Genomic DNA, 15,270 nt, shown 5'->3' on the forward strand with positions numbered 1-15,270 from the left:
CCCTGGGAGTGTTTGATGGGACAGTGTAGAGGGAGCTTTACTCTGTATCTAACCCTGTACCTGCCCTGGGGGCGTCTCCCCGTTTCGCACACTCACGATTACTCCGTCCCAAGCCTGCTTTTCTTTTAGAAACAAGCGACATGCTGACATGACAAGCGACAGGCAGCCAAAACTCACTCTCACCCCCACCACCGCACTCCCTGCTCCCTCTCCTCTCCTCCCTCCCCCTCCCCCTCTGGCCGAGCCCTCTTACGTCGAGCTCCTTCAGGACCGGGTGGTCCTCGATTCCGGGGAACAGCACACGGGTGGTGTAAGTCTTGTATTCGAGGAAAGGGATGCCCACTCCATCCAGGTCGTTGGTCAGCTCGTGAATGTCCGTCTGCAGCTCGGCAAAAGCTGAAAGCAGATTTTGTTGAGAAACTCTCCTTTCTCAGGACCGCACCTGGCCCCCACCCCCCCTCCGCACCGCGGTCACCCCTCGTCACCGGGACGCGCTGGCTGCTCGCGCCTCATCCGCAGATTAAGCACAGAAAGAGGCCGCTCGGCCCATCGTGCCTGTGCCGGCTCTTCGAAAGAGCTGTCCGATTCGTCCCATGCTCCCCCCACCACCCCGCCCCCAGCTCTTACCCTTCCCTCACAGTCCTGAAATTTGTCTCTTTTCCCAATCCCCCCTTTGGAAAGTTATGACTGAACCTGCTTCCACCGCCCTTTCAGGCAGCAAATTCCAGATCTCGACAACTCGCTGCGTCAAAAAAAAAATTCTCCTCCTCTCCTGATTTACTCGATCGAAACCCGGGTCCTGTCCCTCACTTTTTAAAAAAAAAACTCCCCCATTGTTTCGTCGCTGTTAGTGGGATCTTGCTGTGCGCAAATACAGCGCCCCCCCCGCCGCTTCAGAAAGAAAAGTACTTCATTGGCGCTTTGGGACGTCCTGAGGGCGCAAAGGGCAGAGTTAGGAAAGTTTTCGTCCTTCCCCGTACCTTCTTTGCACTCCAAAGCCACCCTGGATTCCAGGTTGTCCATCTGGAGCTGCAGCCTCTTCAGCGTGCGGTCTGCGTCCCTGGTCTTGCGTTTGTAGGCGATGAGCACGATGATAATGGCCAGCAGCAGCAGGGCCCCTCCGGCTGCAATCCCCACAATAGCGGGGAGGGTCAGTGCGCTGTCCGAGTAGATGTGCAAAGTCCCGGGGGAATATTCTAGCCCACCGACCTTGATCTGCGAGAGAGAGAGAGAGAGAGAGGGAAGGAGAGAGAGAGAGAGAGAGAGAGAAAGGTTAACGAGGCCCCAGGGATTCTCAGCTCGAGGTAGCACCAATTACCGTGGATTCAAAGGACGCCTGTTGTCACTGGTCCAGTTCCCACGAAGCACGCTCTCTCTCTCTCTTCCTACCTTGGCTGTGATCGCACTCATTAAAAGGGCCAATTCTGAGCAAGCCTGACCTTTGAGAGGAAACTGACTCAGGAAAGCCAGGAAGAGAACAGAGGGAGGGGGGATCTGCGGAGGATCAATGCGGGGGCAGAGATCTCAGAGGAGGGTTTATAGAGGAAGAGGGAGAGAGAGATAAACAGAGCGAGAGAGAGAGAGAGTCAGGGACAGAAAGAAAAAGAGAGAGAGACAGAGAGAAAGAGAGACAGAGACAGAGAGATAGACAGAGAGAGAGAGAGACAGAGAGAGAGAGAGACAGAGAGAGCGAGAGAAACAGAGAGAGAGAGAGAGACAGAGAGAGACGGACAGAGAGAAAGAGAGAGAGACAGAGAGAGAGAGAGACAGAGAGAGAGAGAGAGAGAGAGAGACAGGGACAGAAAGAAAAAGAGAGAGAGACAGACAAAGACAGACTGAGAGAGAAAGAGAGAGACAGAGAGAGAGAGAGAAAAAGAGAGAGAGGGAGAGACAGACAGACAGAAAGACAAGCAGAGAGAGGGGGGAGACACAGAGAGAGACAGAAAGAAACAGAGACAGACAGAGAAAGAGAGAAAAAAAGAGGGCAGAGAGAGACAAACACACACAAAGGAAAATAGAAATTGAAAGAAATGGATACACAGACAGAGAGAGAGAGAGAGAGGGAGAGAGGGGGACAGTGGAAAAAGTGAGAGTGACAGAGAGAGAGGGGGACAGTGGAAAAGGTGAGAGTGACAGAGAGAGAGAGAGGGGGACAGTGGAAAAGGTGAGAGTGACAGAGAGAGAGAGAGGGGGACAGTGGAAAAAGTGAGAGTGACAGAGAGAGAGAGAGGGGGACAGTGGAAAAAGTGAGAGTGACAGAGAGAGAGAGAGGGGGACAGTGGAAAAAGTGAGAGTGACAGAGAGAGAGAGAGAGAGAGAGCTTGCACATAGGAACAGGAGGAGGCCATTCAGCCCCTCGAGCCTGTTCCCCATTCAATCAGATCGTTGGCTGATCTGTATCTTAACCCCATTTACCCGCCTTTGCTCCAGATCCCTCGATACCCCTTACCTGACAAAAATCGAACACTCCCAGTCTTGAAAGCTCCAACTGACCCCGAGCCTCAACAGCCTTTTCGGGGGGGCGGGGGGGGGGAAGACAGTCCCAGATTTCCCCTCCTCTGTGTGTGAAGAAGGTGCTTCCTCATTCCCCTCCTGAGCGGCCGAGCTCTAATTTTCCCGCTGCCCTTTGCTCTTTGACCCTTTGGGGCTCAGTTAACCCCACCTCCCCTCCTGCCCCGAGGTGTGAGGTCAGCAGCTCTCCCTCAATGACCCCCGACCCCCTGAGGTTATGGTCATTTGCCTCACCGTGACGCGATGCTGCCCGGTCAGATTGGGCGAGTCGCAAAGGAGCTGGATCTCGGAGATGGTCAGCAGGCATGGCTTCTCCCCGATCAGCACCGTGTAGTTCAGCCTCACATTACCAGCTCCAAGTGGGATAAGATTTCTGCCCTGGAGGCGGAAAAGATGGGAACAAAAGGAAAAACAGCAACATTAGGTATTGGGGGGGAGTGGGGGTGTAGAAGCAATGGGGCCGATGCTGTGAACAGTTCACTGCAGCAGAGCAGAGAGAGAGAGACGGAGACAGGGTGAGCCAGAGGCGGAGAGAGACGGGAGAGAGGGAGGTGTGAAGAGGGAAGAGAGAGAAAGAAAAAGCACGGGGTTAGATACAGAGTAAATCTCCCTCTACACTGTCCCGTCAAACACTCCCAGGGCAGGTACAGGGTTAGATACAGAGTAAAGCTCCCTCTACACTGTCCCATCAAACACTCCCAGGGCAGGTACAGGGTTAGATACAGAGTAAAGCTCCCTCTACACTGTCCCCGTCAAACACTCCCAGGGCAGGTACAGGGTTAGATACAGAGTAAAGCTCCCTCTACACTGTCCCGTCAAACACTCCCAGGGCAGGTACAGGGTTAGATACAGAGTAAAGCTCCCTCTACACTGTCCCGTCAAACACTCCCAGGGCAGGTACAGGGTTAGATACAGAGTAAAGCTCCCTCTACACTGTCCCGTCAAACACTCCCAGGGCAGGTACAGGGTTAGATACAGAGTAAAGCTCCCTCTACACTGTCCCATCAAACACTCCCAGGGCAGGTACAGGGTTAGATACAGAGTAAAGCTCCCTCTACACTGTCCCGTCAAACACTCCCAGGGTCAGGTACAGGGTTAGATACAGAGTAAAGCTCCCTCTACACTGTCCCGTCAAACACTCCCAGGGCAGGTACAGGGTTAGATCCAGAGGAAAGCTCCCTCTACACTGTCCCATCAAACACTCCCAGGGCAGGTACAGGGTTAGATACAGAGTAAAGCTCCCTCTACACTGTCCCTTCAAACACTCCCAGGGCAGGTACAGGGTTAGATACAGAGTAAAGCTCCCTCTACACTGTCCCGTCAAACACTCCCAGGGCAGGTACAGGGTTAGATACAGAGTAAAGCTCCCTCTACACTGTCCCATCAAACACTCCCAGGGCAGGTACAGGGTTAGATACAGAGTAAAGCTCCCTCTACACTGTCCCATCAAACACTCCCAGGGCAGGTACAGGGTTAGATACAGAGTAAAGCTCCCTCTACACTGTCCCATCAAACACTCCCAGAGCAGGTACAGGGTTAGATACAGAGTAAAGTCCACTCACAACCCTTTTTCGGCAGTACATTCTCGATCATAACAACTTGTAAAAACATGTCTCCTCATCTCCCCCTCTGGTTCTTTCCCCGATTATCTTAAATCTGTGTCCTCTGGTTACCGACCCTCCTGCCCACTGGGAACAGGTTCTCCTTATTTACTCCATCAAAACCCCTCCATGATTTTGAACCCCTCGATTAAATCTCCCCTGAACCTTCTCTGCTCCGAGGAGAACAATCCCAGATTCTCCACATAATTGGAGTCCCCTCATCTCTGGTGACCTTCTGGTCGATCTCCTCTGCAGCCTCTCCGAGGCCAACTCTTTCCAGGGGTCCCGCACTGTAGGCTCCGGGCCCTCCCCTGAAAACGACCCCTGGCCCCACGTTTACCTTCAATATGATTGGGGATCCCGGCTTTATCTCCAGGACGCCAGTGGGTCCGAACGATTCGAAGGCCGGATTGGGGAAGTAGGTGATGACCGACCCATTGAGGCTCAGCAGCGATTGGACGTTGTCAAGGATGAATCCGAACTCCTCCGGTTGCTCACCGCTCTGGGCAATGGCCTTCCGGTTAGAGACAATCCCGGGGGCCTGGCACAGCATCACCGTGTCGTTCAGGACGATACAGGTCTGGGGGGGGGGGGGGCGGGGGGCGAGAGCGGGAAAGATAAAATAGCATTAAACAAACAAACCCCAGCAGAAGACTAGTGGGTTGGGGTTATTGTTCATGATAATTCTCATCTCCGTATCATTACATCAACGTATCACACCGTCACCGTATCACACCGTCACCGTATCACACCGACACGGGATCACACCGTCACCGTATCACACCGTCACCGTATCACACCGTCACCGTATCACACCGTCACCGGATCACACCGTCACCGGATCATACCGTCACCGTATCACACCGTCACCGTATCACACCGTCACCGTATCACACCGTCACCGTATCACACCGTCACCGTATCACACCGACACCGTATCACACCGTCACCGTATCACACCGACACCGTATCATCACGACACCGTATCACACCGACACCGTATCACACCGACACCGTATCACACCGACACCGTATCACACCGTCACCCTATCACACCGACACCGTATCACACCGTCACCGTATCACACCGACACGGGATCACACCGTCACCGTATCACACCGTCACCGTATCACACCGTCACCGTATCACACCGTCACCGTATCACACCGATACCGTATCACACCGTCACCGTATCACACCGACACCGTATCACACCGTCACCGTATCACACCGACACCGTATCACACCGACACCGTATCATCACATCACCGTATCACACCGTCACCGTATCACACCGTCACCGTATCACACCGTCACCGTATCACACCGTCACCGTATCACACCGTCACCGTATCACACCGACACCGTATCACACCGTCACCGTACCACACCGACACCGTATCACACCGACACCGTATCACACCATCACCGTATCACACCATCACCGTATCACACCGACACCGTATCACACCGACACCGTATCACACCGACACCGTATCACATCACCGTATCACACCGTCACCGTATCACACCGTCACCGTATCACACAGTCACCGTATCACACAGTCACCGTATCACACAGTCACCGTATCACACCGACACCGTATCACACCGACACCGTATCACACCGACACCGTATCACACCGACACCGTATCACATCACCATATCACACCGTCACCGTATCACACCGTCACCGTATCACATCACCATATCACACCATCACCGTATCACACCGACACCGTATCACACCGACACCGTATCACACCGACACCGTATCACACCGACACCGTATCACACCGACACCGTATCACACCGTCACCGTATCACACCGTCACCGTATCACACCGTCACCGTATCACACCGACACCGTATCACACCGTCACCGTATCATACCGATACCGTATCACACCCACCGTATCACACCGACACCGTATCACACCGTCACCGTATCACACCGTCACCGTATCACACCGACACCGTATCACACCGACACCGTATCACACCGTCACCGTATCACACCGTCACCGTATCACACCGTCACCGTATCACACCGTCACCGTATCACACCGTCATCGTATCACACCATCACCGTATCACACCGATACCGTATCACACCGACACCGTATCACACCGACACCTTATCACACCGACACCGTATCACACCCACCGTATCACACCCACCGTATCACACCGACACCGTATCACACCGACACCTTAACACATCATGTCACCGTATCACACCATCACCGTATCACACCGTCACCGTATCACACCGACACCGTATCACATCACGTCACCGTATCACACCGACACCGTATCACATCACGTCACCGTATCACACCGACACCGTATCACATCACGTCACCGTATCACACCGACACCGTATCACACCGACACCGTATCACACCGACACCGTATCACACCGTCACCGTATCACACCGTCACCGTATCACACCGACACCGTATCACACCGACACCGTATCACACCGACACCGTATCACACCGACACCGTATCACATCACGTCACCGTATCACACCGTCACCGTATCACACCGACACCGTATCACACCGACACCGTATCACATCACGTCACCATATCACACCGTCACCGTATCACACCGTCACCGTATCACACCGTGACCATATCACACCATCACCATATCACACCGTGACCATATCACATCACCATATCACACCGTCACTGTATCATATCACTGTATCACACCGTCACCATATCACACCATCACCGTATCACACCGTCACCGTATCACACCGTGACCAAACCACATCACCATATCACACCGTCACCGTATCATCACATCACCATATCACACTGTCACCGTATCATCACATCACCGTATCACACCGTCACCGTATCACACCGTCACCGTATCACACTGTCACCATATCACATCACCATATCACACCGTCACCACATCACATCATGTCACCATATCACACAGTCACCACATCACATCATGTCACCATATCACACAGTCACCACATCACATCATGTCACCATATCACCATATCACACCGTCACCATATCACATCATGTCACCATATCACACCGTCAACATATCACACCGTCACCATATCACATCATGTCAACATATCACACCGTCAACATATCACACCGTCACCATATCACACCGTCACCATATCACATCATGTCACCATATCACACCGTCAACATATCACACCGTCACCATATCACATCATGTCACCATATCCCACCATCAACATATCACACTGTCACCATATCACACCGTCACCATATCACATCATGTCACCATATCACACCGTCACCATATCACACCGTCACCATATCACACCGTCACCATATCACACCGTCAACATATCACACTGTCACCATATCACACCGTCACCATATCACATCATGTCACCATATCACACCGTCAACATATCACACCGTCAACATATCCTACCATCACCATATCATACCATCACCATATCATACTGTCACCATATACCCATATCACACCACATCACCATATCACACTGTCACCATATCACACTGTCACCATATCATACCGTCGCCATATCACACTGTCACCATATCATACCGTCACCGTATCACACCGTCACTGTATCATACCGTCACCATAATCACATCATGTCACCATATCATACTGTCACCATATCATACCGTCACCATATCACACTGTCACCATATCACACCGTCACCATATCATACCGTCGCCATATCACACTGTCACCATATCACACTGTCACCATATCACACCGTCGCCATATCACACCGTCGCCATATCATACCGTCACCGTATCACACCGTCACTGTATCATACCGTCACCATAATCACATCATGTCACCATATCATACTGTCACCATATCATACCGTCACCATATCACACTGTCACCATATCACACCGTCACCATATCATACCGTCACCATATCATACCGTCGCCATATCACACTGTCACCATATCACACTGTCACCATATCACACTGTCGCCATATCACACTGTCACCATATCACACTGTCACCATATCACACTGTCACCATATCATCCTATCAGATCATCACTAATCGCTTCAAAGCATCACTTCATCTCCATAGCAATCATCACCAAATCATCACATCATTCCCCACCAGACCATAATGACAACACCCTGCATTTACCCAGCCCCTTTAACGTAGTAAAACGTCCCCAAGGCCCTTCCCAGGAGCGACAATCAGACCGAATTTGAGACCGAGCCCCGTAAGGAGATATTGGGACAGGTGACCAAAAGCTCGGTCAAAGAGGGAGGTTTTAAGGAGCGTCTTAAAGGAGGAGAGAGAGGCGGAGAGGTTTAGGTGTCAGATTAGTGTATGTTTTGTCTACGTGTGTAGGAGAACGTGAGGGGGCGAGAGCAGGAATCACGAGACACAGTGGGACCAAGCTCATCTAATTCGCCGTCTAACACCCCGGTAGATTCATGATACGAGGATCATGAAGCTGTCGTCTAATCACAGCGATCAATCTTCACCGATTAGTCTCCAACAGGCCCAGGCTGGAGGGGTGGGAAACCCCCCGAGTGGTGGAGAGCTGCAGGGAACCATAGGCCCAAAGCTTCCTGCACTTACCACAGATTGGGTCTCAAATTAATGCGAGACTGCAGCCCAAGATGCTGAAAGATATCTATCTCATTTCCATCCGAATTCTTCAATACTGACGGCCTGCAGCGTCTCCCTGGACAGCCATGGATTGATATTTCCGCGGATGGGTGTGTTGGTGGGTGGGCGTATGGGGGCGTGTGAGGGTGTGGCTTTGCGGGCAAGTTAGGGAAAGGGGGGAGCCTTACATAAGACTTACGTTGCTGGTCTCCACTCCTCTGTACATGGCCCTCACCCTCGGTTCCTGGATGGTGAGGAAACTGCTCCCAGTTATGGTCAGTGTCGTGTTCCCACTATTTGGTAACAGGAGGATTACAATTAGTGAGAGATCCATGCAGTCAAAACCCAAAGTACAAACCAGGTCCACAAATAGGAGCAGACGAGGGAACCTTCCAGAATAAGACACCGCCTCGAGTTACAATCGACCGGTGGGGAGAGGGCGGCCGGTGGGGAGAGGGCTATCATCGATAGTGGGGAGAGGGCTATCATCGATAGTGGGGAGAGGGCTATCATCGATAGTGGGGAGAGGGCTATCATCGACCAGTGGGGAGAGGGCTATCATCGATAGTGGGGAGAGGGCTATCATCGATAGTGGGGAGAGGGCTATCATCGACCAGTGGGGAGAGGGCTATCATCGATAGTGGGGAGAGGGCTATCATCGACCAGTGGGGAGAGGGCTATCATCGACCAGTGGGGAGAGGGCTATCATCGATAGTGGGGAGAGCGCTATCATCGATAGTGGGGAGAGGGCTATCATCGGTAGTGGGGAGAGGGCTATCATCGACCAGTGGGGAGAGGGCTATCATCGACCAGTGAGGAGAGGGCTATCATCGACCAGTGGGGAGAGGGCTATCATCGACCAGTGGGGAGAGGGCTATCATCGACCAGTGGGGAGAGGGCTATCATCGATAGTGGGGAGAGGGCTATCATCGATAGTGGGGAGAGGGCTATCATCGACCAGTGGGGAGAGGGCTATCATCGACCAGTGGGGAGAGGGCTATCATCGACCAGTGGGGAGAGGGCAATCATCGACCAGTGGGGAGAGGGCTATCATCGACCGGTGGGGAGAGGGCTATCATCGACCGGTGGGGAGAGGGCTATCATCGACCGGTGGGGAGAGGGCTATCATCGATAGTGGGGAGAGGGCTATCATCGATAGTGGGGAGAGGGCTATCATCGATAGTGGGGAGAGGGCTATCATCGATAGTGGGGAGAGGGCTATCATCGATAGTGGGGAGAGGGCTATCATCGATAGTGGGGAGAGGGCTATCATCGATAGTGGGGAGAGGGCTATCATCGATAGTGGGGAGAGGGCGGCCGTCGGCCGGTGGGGGGAGGGCTATCATCGATAGTGGGGAGAGGGCTATCATCGACCAGTGGGGAGAGGGCTATCATCGATAGTGGGGAGAGGGCTATCATCGATAGTGGGGAGAGGGCTATCATCGATAGTGGGGAGAGGGCTATCATCGATACTGGGGAGAGGGCTATCATCGATAGTGGGGAGAGGGCTATCATCGATAGTGGGGAGAGGGCTATCATCGATAGTGGGGAGAGGGCTATCATCGATAGTGGGGAGAGGGCTTTCATCGACCAGTGGGGAGAGGGCTATCATCGATAGTGGGGAGAGGGCTATCATCGACCAGTGGGGAGAGGGCTATCATCGACCAGTGGGGAGAGGGCGATCATCGATAGTGGGGAGAGGGCTATCATCGATAGTGGGGAGAGGGCTATCATCGACCAGTGGGGAGAGGGCTATCATCGATAGTGGGGAGAGGGCTATCATCGACCGGTGGGGAGAGGGCTATCATCGACCAGTGGGGAGAGGGCTATCATCGATAGTGGGGAGAGGGCTATCATCGATAGTGGGGAGAGGGCTATCATCGATAGTGGGGAGAGGGCTATCATCGATAGTGGGGAGAGGGCTATCATCGACCAGTGGGGAGAGGGCTATCATCGATAGTGGGGAGAGGGCTATCATCGACCGGTGGGGAGAGGGCTATCATCGACCAGTGGGGAGAGGGCTATCATCGATAGTGGGGAGAGGGCTATCATCGACCAGTGGGGAGAGGGCTATCATCGATAGTGGGGAGAGGGCTATCATCGATAGTGGGGAGAGGGCTATCATCGATAGTGGGGAGAGGGCTATCATCGATAGTGGGGAGAGGGCTATCATCGACCAGTGGGGAGAGGGCTATCATCGATAGTGGGGAGAGGGCTATCATCGACCGGTGGGGAGAGGGCTATCATCGATAGTGGGGAGAGGGCTATCATCGACCAGTGGGGAGAGGGCTATCATCGACCGGTGGGGAGAGGGCTATCATCGACCAGTGGGGAGAGGGCTATCATCGATAGTGGGGAGAGGGCTATCATCGATAGTGGGGAGAGGGCTATCATCGATAGTGGGGAGAGGGCTATCATCGATAGTGGGGAGAGGGCTATCATCGATAGTGGGGAGAGGGCTATCATCGACCAGTGGGGAGAGGGCTATCATCGACCAGTGGGGAGAGGGCTATCATCGATAGTGGGGAGAGGGCTATCATCGATAGTGGGGAGAGGGCTATCATCGACCAGTGGGGAGAGGGCTATCATCGATAGTGGGGAGAGGGCTATCATCGACCAGTGGGGAGAGGGCTATCATCGATAGTGGGGAGAGGGCTATCATCGACCAGTGGGGAGAGGGCTATCATCGACCAGTGGGGAGAGGGCTATCATCGATAGTGGGGAGAGGGCTATCATCGACCAGTGGGGAGAGGGCTATCATCGATAGTGGGGAGAGGGCTATCATCGACCAGTGGGGAGAGGGCTATCATCGATAGTGGGGAGAGGGCTATCATCGATAGTGGGGAGAGGGCTATCATCGATAGTGGGGAGAGGGCTATCATCGATAGTGGGGAGAGGGCTATCATCGATAGTGGGGAGAGGGCTATCATCGATAGTGGGGAGAGGGCTATCATCGACCAGTGGGGAGAGGGCTATCATCGACCAGTGGGGAGAGGGCTATCATCGATAGTGGGGAGAGGGCTATCATCGATAGTGGGGAGAGGGCTATCATCGACCAGTGGGGAGAGGGCTATCATCGACCAGTGGGGAGAGGGCTATCATCGACCAGTGGAGAGAGGGCTATCATCGATAGTGGGGAGAGGGCTATCATCGATAGTGGGGAGAGGGCTATCATCGATAGTGGGGAGAGGGCTATCATCGATAGTGGGGAGAGGGCTATCATCGATAGTGGGGAGAGGGCTATCATCGATAGTGGGGAGAGGGCTATCATCGATAGTGGGGAGAGGGCTATCATCGACCGGTGGGGAGAGGGCTATCATCGATAGTGGGGAGAGGGCTATCATCGATAGTGGGGAGAGGGCTATCATCGACCAGTGGGGAGAGGGCTATCATCGACCGGTGGGGAGAGGGCTATCATCGACCGGTGGGGAGAGGGCTATCATCGACCGGTGGGGAGAGGGCTATCATCGATAGTGGGGAGAGGGCTATCATCGATAGTGGGGAGAGGGCTATCATCGATAGTGGGGAGAGGGCTATCATCGACCAGTGGGGAGAGGGCTATCATCGACCAGTGGGGAGAGGGCTATCATCGACCAGTGGGGAGAGGGCTATCATCGATAGTGGGGAGAGGGCTATCATCGATAGTGGGGAGAGGGCTATCATCGATAGTGGGGAGAGGGCTATCATCGATAGTGGGGAGAGGGCTATCATCGACCGGTGGGGAGAGGGCTATCATCGATAGTGGGGAGAGGGCTATCATCGACCAGTGGGGAGAGGGCTATCATCGACCGGTGGGGAGAGGGCTATCATCGACCGGTGGGGAGAGGGCTATCATCGATAGTGGGGAGAGGGCTATCATCGACCAGTGGGGAGAGGGCTATCATCGACCAGTGGGGAGAGGGCTATCATCGACCAGTGGGGAGAGGGCTATCATCGATAGTGGGGAGAGGGCTATCATCGATAGTGGGGAGAGGGCTATCATCGACCAGTGGGGAGAGGGCTATCATCGACCAGTGGGGAGAGGGCTATCATCGATAGTGGGGAGAGGGCTATCATCGACCGGTGGGGAGAGGGCTATCATCGACCAGTGGGGAGAGGGCTATCATCGATAGTGGGGAGAGGGCTATCATCGATAGTGGGGAGAGGGCTATCATCGATAGTGGGGAGAGGGCTATCATCGATAGTGGGGAGAGGGCTATCATCGATAGTGGGGAGAGGGCTATCATCGATAGTGGGGAGAGGGCTATCATCGATAGTGGGGAGAGGGCTATCATCGATAGTGGGGAGAGGGATATCATCGATAGTGGGGAGAGGGATATCATCGATAGTGGGGAGAGGGCTATCATCGATAGTGGGGAGAGGGCTATCATCGATAGTGGGGAGAGGGCTATCATCGATAGTGGGGAGAGGGCTATCATCGATAGTGGGGAGAGGGCTATCATCGATAGTGGGGAGAGGGCTATCATCGATAGTGGGGAGAGGGCTATCATCGATAGTGGGGAGAGGGCTATCATCGATAGTGGGGAGAGGGCTATCATCGACCGGTGGGGAGAGGGCTATCATCGACCGGTGGGGAGAGGGCTATCATCGATCGGTGGGGAGAGGGCTATCATCGACCAGTGGGGAGAGGGCTATCATCGATAGTGGGGAGAGGGCTATCATCGATAGTGGGGAGAGGGCTATCATCGATAGTGGGGAGAGGGCTATCATCGATAGTGGGGAGAGGGCTATCATCGATAGTGGGGAGAGGGCTATCATCGATAGTGGGGAGAGGGCTATCATCGATAGTGGGGAGAGGGCTATCATCGATAGTGGGGAGAGGGCTATCATCGAGAGTGGGGAGAGGGCTATCATCGATAGTGGGGAGAGGGCTATCATCGATAGTGGGGAGAGGGCTATCATCGATAGTGGGGAGAGGGCTATCATCGATAGTGGGGAGAGGGCTATCATCGATAGTGGGGAGAGGGCTATCATCGATAGTGGGGAGAGGGCTATCATCGATAGTGGGGAGAGGGCTATCATCGAGAGTGGGGAGAGGGCTATCATCGATAGTGGGGAGAGGGCTATCATCGATAGTGGGGAGAGGGCGGCCGTCGGCCGGTGGGGGGAGGGCTATCATCGATAGTGGGGAGAGGGCTATCATCGACCAGTGGGGAGAGGGCTATCATCGATAGTGGGGAGAGGGCTATCATCGATAGTGGGGAGAGGGCTATCATCGATAGTGGGGAGAGGGCTATCATCGATACTGGGGAGAGGGCTATCATCGATAGTGGGGAGAGGGCTATCATCGATAGTGGGGAGAGGGCTATCATCGATAGTGGGGAGAGGGCTATCATCGATAGTGGGGAGAGGGCTTTCATCGACCAGTGGGGAGAGGGCTATCATCGATAGTGGGGAGAGGGCTATCATCGACCAGTGGGGAGAGGGCTATCATCGACCAGTGGGGAGAGGGCGATCATCGATAGTGGGGAGAGGGCTATCATCGATAGTGGGGAGAGGGCTATCATCGACCAGTGGGGAGAGGGCTATCATCGATAGTGGGGAGAGGGCTATCATCGATAGTGGGGAGAGGGCTATCATCGATAGTGGGGAGAGGGCTATCATCGATACTGGGGAGAGGGCTATCATCGATAGTGGGGAGAGGGCTATCATCGATAGTGGGGAGAGGGCTATCATCGATAGTGGGGAGAGGGCTATCATCGATAGTGGGGAGAGGGCTTTCATCGACCAGTGGGGAGAGGGCTATCATCGATAGTGGGGAGAGGGCTATCATCGACCAGTGGGGAGAGGGCTATCATCGACCAGTGGGGAGAGGGCGATCATCGATAGTGGGGAGAGGGCTATCATCGATAGTGGGGAGAGGGCTATCATCGACCAGTGGGGAGAGGGCTATCATCGATAGTGGGGAGAGGGCTATCATCGACCGGTGGGGAGAGGGCTATCATCGACCAGTGGGGAGAGGGCTATCATCGACCAGTGGGGAGAGGGCTATCATCGATAGTGGGGAGAGGGCTATCATCGATAGTGGGGAGAGGGCTATCATCGATAGTGGGGAGAGGGCTATCATCGACCAGTGGGGAGAGGGCTATCATCGATAGTGGGGAGAGGGCTATCATCGACCGGTGGGGAGAGGGCTATCATCGACCAGTGGGGAGAGGGCTATCATCGATAGTGGGGAGAGGGCTATCATCGACCAGTGGGGAGAGGGCTATCATCGATAGTGGGGAGAGGGCTATCATCGATAGTGGGGAGAGGGCTATCATCGATAGTGGGGAGAGGGCTATCATCGACCAGTGGGGAGAGGGCTATCATCGATAGTGGGGAGAGGGCTATCATCGACCGGTGGGGAGAGGGCTATCATCGACCGGTGGGGAGAGGGCTATCATCGTTAGTGGGGAGAGGGCTATCATCGACCAGTGGGGAGAGGGCTATCATCGACCGGTGGGGAGAGGGCTATCATCGACCAGTGGGGAGAGGGCTATCATCGATAGTGGGGAGAGGGCTATCATCGATAG

General features: G+C 54.1%; 1 protein-coding gene across 1 annotated transcript in view; it reads right to left on the reverse strand.

Moving 5' to 3' along the window:
- The window catches only part of LOC137311619 (plexin A3-like), a gene marked incomplete at its 3' end in the record, with an annotated part of 195,978 nt that overhangs the window by 19,967 nt on the left and 160,741 nt on the right, over positions 1-15,270 (reverse strand). The window contains exons 16-20 of the mRNA XM_067978717.1: positions 8,955-9,048; positions 4,453-4,692; positions 2,746-2,889; positions 981-1,215; positions 254-396 (exon numbers count right to left, since the gene is read on the reverse strand). Of these exons, the coding sequence (XP_067834818.1) occupies positions 254-396; positions 981-1,215; positions 2,746-2,889; positions 4,453-4,692; positions 8,955-9,048 (856 nt within the window). The remainder of the gene's footprint in view (positions 1-253; positions 397-980; positions 1,216-2,745; positions 2,890-4,452; positions 4,693-8,954; positions 9,049-15,270) is intronic.

This window comes from Heptranchias perlo, unplaced genomic scaffold (assembly GCF_035084215.1).
Source record: "Heptranchias perlo isolate sHepPer1 unplaced genomic scaffold, sHepPer1.hap1 HAP1_SCAFFOLD_372, whole genome shotgun sequence".
Lineage (NCBI taxonomy): Eukaryota > Metazoa > Chordata > Chondrichthyes > Hexanchiformes > Hexanchidae > Heptranchias > Heptranchias perlo.